Source organism: Schistocerca americana, chromosome 10, assembly GCF_021461395.2.
Source record: "Schistocerca americana isolate TAMUIC-IGC-003095 chromosome 10, iqSchAmer2.1, whole genome shotgun sequence".
Lineage (NCBI taxonomy): Eukaryota > Metazoa > Arthropoda > Insecta > Orthoptera > Acrididae > Schistocerca > Schistocerca americana.
Genome location: NC_060128.1, coordinates 184140798 through 184150078, shown reverse-complemented (window position 1 = coordinate 184150078; position 9281 = coordinate 184140798). Strand labels below are relative to the sequence as shown.

At 39.3% G+C, this 9281-nt stretch overlaps 1 protein-coding gene across 1 annotated transcript in view; it reads right to left on the bottom strand.

Moving 5' to 3' along the window:
* Positions 1–603: 603 nt before the first annotated feature.
* Positions 604–9281, bottom strand: part of LOC124552373 (ubiquitin carboxyl-terminal hydrolase 1) — a 73906-nt gene continuing 65228 nt past the window's right edge. The window contains exon 10 of the mRNA XM_047126637.1: positions 604–959. Coding sequence (XP_046982593.1) covers positions 604–959 — 356 coding nt within the window. The remainder of the gene's footprint in view (positions 960–9281) is intronic.

The following is a 9281-nucleotide window of genomic DNA, read 5'->3' as shown; positions in this document are numbered from 1 at the left end:
TATAAGGATAGGCACATCACCCAAAACCAATCACTTTGAAATAAAGAGCAATCCACAGACATAAAATAAGCCTATTTTGCATAAATAATGATTACAGATAATTCCTGCAACAAATATGGCCACTTTGATGAATTCTTTGTTAGTTATATTTTTACAATTATAATTGCTGGAACAAGTGGGTAAAAAATATGATTTTTGCCCCCAATTTCAATCTCTTTCAAGTGCATGTTGACCATTCAACACTAACTACACGCGAGTTGTTACCTTTACTCATCCATTATTTCTATTCCACACAAGGATGCCTCAGTATTATATTACCATCATAATTTCAAAATTTTGAAGTGTATGCAAAGTATTAAGGATGTCACCCACACCCAACAAGCTAAACTGAGTAAAATAAACACAAACTTAACACATAGTGCCTCTCAGATCTCAAAAGCCACAAAATTTGAAGCAACCTCAGTAAGTAACAGTGCTCAGTCACAGGGTACTTCACTCAAAAGAAGTTCCCTGGAACGTCGTCTTGCTGCTTTGGCTCCACCACTATTAACAACTCTTCCCTCGAGATGACACGAGACCTACTACTGTACGTGTGTGGTACAGCTACACCCGGACGTAGAAGAGTAGATACGGTGTGAGGGATGAAGTCTTCGACTGCTTGGGGCCGAGAACGTCCTCGAACTCCTTCCGGGTCAGCACCCTCACCGTCTCATCATCGCACTCGAGCCACGGCGCATCCGGCACGGCAGTGGTGTCACCCACGGGCGCCGGCAGCTGCAACCGCACGCCGCAGCATTCTGTGCCGCGGCACGGCCCACCGGCCGAGCCCGTGTCACCGACAGTCGGACCGTGGCCAGAGGCACTCGACGAGGAGACGGCCACGGACGCCGAGGAGCGCGGCCGGAAGAACTTTAAGATGCTGCCCATCTTTTCCCCACTGCTGCTGCTACTTGTCGACCCTGCAAAACCGTGACCACCTGCTGAGAGACATTACAGTACCTGCCAATTTTCAAAAACCAAAAATTAGAAAAATCTGTTTAAGGATCAGGAGATATGAATGATCAAAAAGCCATGGATCTTTTTTTTATAACCCAAGACAACTGATACAAGTTTTTTGTATGATGTCACAAAGCTACCAATATGCAATATCTATAAAAACAGAAATGGAAACACTCAAAGGACACACAACAGGTTGCACATGATTTTCTGATTTCAATGAACTTCAGTACCAAGACAGCTCCTTCTCAAAAAAAAAAAAAAATGCCAGGTGTGAGAATGAAGGTAGTGTCGATAAGATCCTGATAAATTTGTGGTGGTGGTGGTGGTGGTGGTGGATGATGTCATACCAGAAAAATGGCGTTTCTTTCTTCTCAGTTGAGCTATACTAACCCCAGCTTTTAAGCAGCAATAACTGTTATGGAATAATATTCATATAATTAACACACTTTGAAATATAATGTATTTTGAAATTTGTGATTTACAAAAGTCAATAAAAACTGAACTTCAGTGCTACATTAAAAACCGAATTTCCTGAGAATTTATTAAATTTCCTGGAATTCTGTGAGATTTCCCCAACTTTTCCAGGTGAAATTTAGTTCCCTGAGAATTCCAGGTTTTCCTGACGAACTGCCACCCTGGATACATATATCTATTAATATCAACTAATGAGCAACCAAATTCTGACCACTGGCAAAAAATCAAAATGCCAGGTTTTCAGAATACACATCTAAGGTCTGATGATAATTAGTACAAATCAGGACACATGTGGAATAATCAGGAGTACAAGAAAAAGTGGAAAATTGTCCATCTTGGCAGATTGCTACGCAAAGTGTCCCCAGCCAGGTTGGAGATTGGGTGTTGTGTCATCCTTACTTTCCTATCATCGTAACTGACATTACTATTAAGACGGCTGAATGGGACGGTGGGTGGGGGTGCGGCGAGGTGAGGTGGTGATTTGGGGAGGGGGGGGGGGGGGGGGGGGAGAGAGATAGAAAATTGTAAGTCTCCTCCCTGAATCGGGAGGCTTGGCAGATATAATTTACACAGACTAGGCATACAATGAGCACATTTCAATGAAATTTTCATATCTTCTGCCTCAGGTCACATAGACGCTAATTCAGACTAGAACACAATAGCAGCTTTCTCAAGTTGTTGCTACAACTGAATGCTGAAGATTATGTGGGGGTATCTGATAACTAGATACCTAAAACTGTAAGGTCTATTTTTGATGAAATGAGCAACTATTTTTCTTTTAACTTTCTACTTCTGCCAGATTCAGTAATTACCATCGGAACTTATTTCTAACCTGCAGCACATAAGCCCCGATTAGCAAGTTACACAACCCATTCGTGGACATTCGTAACTGTGAAACTAATATCTGAAAACGCTGCAGACAGAACTGATGAGGTATTTAGACTAGAAACTATTTGCACTTTGCAGCTTACATCAGCACTCCATGCATTGGGAAAAGCAGGACTGATATATACGGTATTAAGGCTTCACTGATCCCTTCTGGTGGTCGTGTCATCCTCAAACCCCCTGACTGAGCAGGATCAGCCTTTTTCACTCATTTCAAATCAAGAAATAAATCAACGAGCAACACACAAACAAAGTAGAGTGCACAAATCATTTGGTGATGGTTACAACACAAACATTTGCTGAAGTTGACAGAATCGTAAACGTAGTTCTACAGGTATCTTACACAAAATGTAGTTCAAAACACACATCTTTTAAAACTGCTATGTGAGAGAGTCCTGATAACACTAACTTTTGCAAGCAAACAGATGTGTTCCTTAAGCTACGTCCCACAGCTTCTCCTGAGTTGTCATACACAGCATTTACCTAAGCAACCATCTGACTGCCTACAGTTGAAGCGGCTCCATAGCGTAGCCTGCTTGTGCACTGATACATACTTGCATTTGTATACAGGTGCTCTCTATTTTGCCAATGCATTCTTACGCACAATCTCCTTCCAAATTAAGCTCTGACGGATATTGTGCACTGCCAGAAACTGAAAGTTTGTTACTTTTTGATATTTATTTGCAAAAAATAAAGTTATTTCAAACTCTCTCTGATAAAATAGTTCATGTCGATACAATTCACAATGAAATAGCATTTATCAGACAATTTCGCCCTTTGATGCAGAATTCACATTTACATTTATTGCAAACTCAAATTAAGGGCAATTAATAGAGAAGGTCATCATAGACTCTATTTCCATCCTCATCACAACCACTGCTTCCATTTCATCCCGATCATCCATTCACACTATGACCGTACCTTCCAATCATCCACATAACAATCGTACCTTCCATTTCATCGCCATTACCCCATCATCATACCTTCCACTTCATCCTCACAGTCATTCCCATGGTAATCATCTACACTTCCCAGCTGGGTCTGTTTACAACAGCAGAAGCCTCTTCATCTTTTGCTGACCTCTCTACATACTGTCCAAGTCTTCTTTACTATTTCACACGTTCTTTCATTCCAATGATCTATTTGTTTGTCTTCCTCTACTTCCTTGCATCCTACTGCCATTTCATAAGACTGTCTCACCATCCTGCCAACTCCCATTCTTTTAACATGCCCAAACCGTCTTAACACCATGAGAGACATTTGAAATATAAACAGCCTTTGTCTTCAATGCTGTTTATTCATTAAAAATGATTGTATTGATACTGATGTTAATATATTCAGTAAACTTTTCCTGATGAGAATGAACATTTTTATCTACCTAAGCCTTTGAGACACTTCTTAAGAGTTGGTTTTGTGTTCAAGTAGCATTTGCCATCTGTGGATTTACTCTTTGGACATGAACAACAGTAAGTTCAATTCATGCTGATATTTATTGCAGTATAACGTATAAAATCAACATGAGAGTCTTTTGTAAGCATATTCACCGCTAGCTTTCTTCCATATTGCAAGTAAACATTTTCCTGTGAATACAATTCCTAGTTACATCCAATTTTAGTGATTATGTGCTGCAAAATGCCGTTTCTAATTAACCATGAACATTGTAGAGAATATTGTTTCACAAATGATCACAAAAATTTTACCCCCTGGGATAATTTATATTATCTCCTGAGTGCACATGTAGAATGACTACTAAGAATATGCAACACAATGAAAACAGTTTTCTCTCTCTCTCTCTCTCTCTCTCTCTCTCACACACACACACACACACACACACACACACACACACATTTTAATGTGACAGTATATTGATTACTCCCTTTTTGTTCACTTTTATAGTTAGAGGGCTCATACATATATTGGTGAATATTAATTCTACAACTATAAGAAGAAATAAGACATGTTCATTGGATTTATAGACCCAGCAGAAGCATTTACAATCTCGAACGATGCAAGACATTTGAAATACTGAGAAAAATATAGGTGAGCTATAGAGAAAGACAGGTAATAATAATATGTACAAGAACCAAGAGGTAACAATAAGAGTTGAAGACTAAGAATGAAGTGCTTGAATTAAAAAGGGGGTAAGACAGGAATGTAGTCTTCCACCCTTACTGTTCCATCTGTCCATCAAAGAAAGGTTCAAGTGAAATTAAAATTCAAGGTGAAAGGATGTCAATGATAATACTCACTGATGACACAGCTATCCTCCATGAAAGTGAAGAAGAATTACAGGATCTGCTGAATGGAATGAAGTATAATGAGTACAGAATATGGACTGAGAGTAAATTGAAGTCAGACTAACGTAAGGAGAAGTAACAGAAATGAGAACAGCAAGAAACTTATCAGGATTGATGATCACAGGGTACATAAAGTTAAGGAATTCTACCTAGGCAGCAAACTAACACTTGACGGATGGAGCATGGGACATCAAAAGCAGACTACTACTCGCAGAAAAGGCACTCCTGAGCAAGAGAAGACAACTAGTATCACGCATACGCCATAATTTGAGAAAGAAATTTCTGAGAATGTACGAGAGGCAAAAAGATTTTCCGGCCTGAATAATTTAGAGTCCAAGAACAGAGCATTGCGCATGCCCAAGTTCAGAAGTGCTAGTGTTCACAACTATAGCGGTCTATGGAGCTTCAGCTTGTCATTTACATCGTCAAATAGAAGCAATACAATAGTTAGGGTACAGTCAATGTCAAGATTCATTGCAATTTTACTCTCTGTATCATTTCTTTTGAAAAATCATTATTCGAGCCTGTAGAAACAGTCAAAATATAAGAACTTAACATCAGTAGAATTACTACAACAACGAGCATTTCGCATCTGTTTTAATGGCTGAGTGGATAGGCTGATGGTTCACAAATGTAAAAGACGAGTGTTCGAATCCAATTGGAGTCAATTGTCTTTTTTTATTTAGACCTGTGCAGGTAATATTTTAAACCTTAACTTGCTACAAATTGAGCAGCTCTTCCAGGTTTTTCAAAAGATTCCATTTTATAATAGTCTAATCTTTAGACAGACAGACACGGGTATAGTAAAAACATTGAAAACGAATGTATTTATTTGTAATTACCTCGAACACCCCCTGGTGTGTGTATTGGTTTCAACTAAGAGAAACATATCAGCTGATTGGCATATTTTTGCTAAGTCCTTACCTGCAGTTTACATGAGCGAGCGGATGTGCCTTCCACTATCTGTTGTCGCCAATTTAATATTCGTTCTTAAACTGTGGTAGACCTATTCGACCATTATGTTAAAAAGAGGAGATCGTAAGCTCCTTAGTAACTTGTTTCTGCAATGGCAGCTGCAATGTGTGTCTTATCGAATCTTGTCACAGCTTTTTTTTTTATCATGTCGCAAATGTTTCTTCCTTTATTTACTTTTTGTTGTTAAATTATGTTTTCTTTTTTTTCTTTTCAATATTCTCCTCAGTAAATCAATAATTATTGTTTGGGGAATTTGATATCTAAACACAATCTTCCCTGGGGAGGCAATATTTATCTTACCAACCATAATAAAAATAATCATCCTTGAATTGTCATATTCATCTGACCTCACATAAAAATAAATGATCTGCCTTTGAGGGTGATATTCATCTGATCTCCCATAAAAATACAAATAATTAGTAGCAAGTATAAAAAAAATAGGTATGTATTTTGAAATTAATATTGTTGACCTTATACGGAAATATGAAATAAAATAAAATGAAGAGTAGGCTACGTATAGCTTCAGTATTGTGTCCACATGCCATTTGCATCAATAGTATCTTGGATTGACAAGTCTGTGTAAAACGTTCTCATCCATGGCAAATCTCTTCCATGAAGAATGAACCAAGTCCCATAGGACATTCACAGTTCCAGAGGAGGGTCTAGCAAATTTTCCTGCAGAGTCTTCTTAAGTTGAGCCCATACATGCTCCATGGGGTTGAGACCAGGTGACTATATAGGCCACGGAAAGCACTGAATAATATTCTCCCTCCTTTGAAACCAGCTCTAAATCTTAATGCTAGTGTGTTATGGACAACTATGTTTGTGAGTGAGACATCCTTCAGGGTACCAAAGTCGAGCTCCAGGGAAGATTACATTTTCACAGAAATGTTCATAGCTTGCTGAACTGAATGTGCCTTGGATATGTCCTTCCCAGGAACTCGCAACTGATAGCTAACCACAGCTTATTTGTCAGACAATGGTTCTCTGGTAAGAGCAAAACAGTAACTCATACGGTCCTTCCATCTCGTGAGAGCAGTTCTCGACGAGCCCAGGAAATGTGAAGCTCTCTTTAGTTGTTGGATGAGTGACAAAGGAACATTCTGGGCCACCCTGACCGATATTTCCATCTTATCTCTGTGTAGAGGCTCTTAGTCTTCCAGTTATTGGACATCTCACAACCTCACCATTATCTCTAAATCATGTAATCCATCTCCTTGCTACGGAAAAATCAACACCATAACAACATCCTGCCTCAGATGCATAAGCAACATTTCCAACGAAAGCAATCGTTCGCTTGCAAATATTCACATCAGCTGTTTTGAAGCAGACCTATGACATATGCCACTCAGCTGATCCCTTTCTCTTAGCTCAAAAATAGAGACACACCAGGTAGCAGTTGAAGTAATTACAGATAAATAAATCCATTCTCAATATTTTTACAATTACAATTTGTCTGTCTAAAGATTAGACTATTAGAAAATGGAATCTTTTGAAAGAATGTGGAACTACTGCAGCCTACAGCTGCACAATTTTTAGCGATTTAAGGTTTAAAATATTACCTGCATAGGTCTAAAAAATTTAAAGTTACAATTGACTCTAGTTAGATTTTAACAATCTTCCTTTATGTTTGTAAATTGTGTGCCTTTCCACTCAGCCATTGAAACAGATGTGAAATGCTCGTTGTAATTCTGCCAGTGTGCACTACTTGTACTTCAATCATTTCTACAGGCTCAAATAATTATTTTGAAAATAATCAAACAATGGAAAATCCAGGATGGAATGTAACAATAGTTTCAGCTCTCTGAGACTGCAGACATGTGTGCAAGTTGCATCTCTCTCTCTCTCTCTCTCTCTCTCTCTCTCTGTGTGTGTGTGTGTGTGTGTGTGTGTGTGTGTGTGTGTGTGTGTGTGTGTGTGTGTATACTGCTGACAAAGGCCTTAATGGCCGAAAGCTATGTTTGTGTGAATCTTTTTATTGTGCCTATCGCGACTCAACATCTCAGCTGTATTATTATTTTGAAAATAAATGACACAATAAGAAAAATTGCACAGAATCTCATCATTTACTGCATCTTAAGTATTATATTGCTTCTGTCTGATGACAGAAACACCAAGCTGAAGCTTCACAGAACACTAGAGTTACGAACACTGGCACTTCTGAACTTCGGCATGTGCCATGCTCTGTTCTTTGACTAAATTATTCAGGCTGGGCAATCTTTTTGCCTCTCATTGAACATTCGTCGGAGCACAACAATGTATAGTAGTAAAACACAGACTGTGGGAAAACCAAAACAGAAGAGAGTCTAAACACTTGAGATGTGGTGCTACAGAAGAATGTTGGAAATTAGGTGGATTGATAAGGCAAGGAATGCTCAGGTTCTCCACAGAATCAGCGAAGAAGGCAATATATGAAGAACACTGACGAGAAGAAGGAACAAGTTGTAGACACCTGTTAAGACCTCAAGGAATAACTTCCATGACTCTAGATAGCTGTAGAGAGTAAAAACTGTAGTGATAGAGACTGGAATACCTCCACCAAATAATTGAGAATTTGGTTGCAAGTGCTACTCTGAGATGAAGAGGTTGGCACAGGAGACGAATTTGTGATGGGCTGCATCAAGACTGATGACTGATAAAATAAAAACCACACCTTCACAGATGTGGCAGAGTTCCAAAGAAGAGGAATTTCTGGCTAATCATGTAATTAAATGCTGGGGAGCAGTTACAAGGAGAATGCACTTAAGATTCAGGATTTACAGGAGACATTACAACTGTAGAAATAGTAGCAACATCTTTTGCATCAAACACTGCTACACTAACTGATGGTAGTCCAGGCAACACAGTGTTGAGTGGACCCATAGGCTACACAGGTGCATGGCAGAGGGTTCCCTGTACCACTATTAGTCACTGCTTTTCCTGTTCCACTCACAAACAGAGTGAGGGAAAACTGACTGCCTCCATACGAATCCTAATTTCTCTAATCTTATCTTCATGGTCACTGGCGGCAATAGAATCACTCTGCCTGTTCTCTAAATTTTGTCAACAGTGTTCCTAAAAAAAATAAAAAAAAAATAAAAATGTCACATTCCTCCAGTAATCCCCATTTCAGTTCCAGAAGCATCTCTGTAATAACTGCGTAATGTTCGAACCTACATCTACGTCCATACTCCACAAGCCACTTGACGGGGTGTGGTGGAGGGTACCTTGAGTACCTATATCGGTTCTCCCTTGTATTCCAGTCTCGTATTGTTCATGGAAAGAAAGGTTGTCGGTATGCCTCTGTGTGGGCTCTAATCTCTTGTTTTTGCCTCATGGTCTCTTCGCAAGATATACGTAGGAGGGAGCAATATACTGCTTGACTCCTCGGTGAAGGTATGTTGTCGAAACTTCAACAAAAGCCTGTACCAAGCTACTGAGCGTCTCTCCTGCAAAGTCTTCCACTGGAGTTTATCTATCATCTCCGTAATGCTTTCGCGATTAGTAAATGATCCTGTAACAAAGTGCGCTGCTCTCTGGTGGATCTTCTCTATCTCTTCTATCAACCCTATCTGGTACAGATTCCACACTGCTGATCAGTATTCAAGCAGTAGGCAAACAAGCGTACTGTAACCTACTTCCTTTGTTTTCGGATTGCTTTTCCTTAGGATT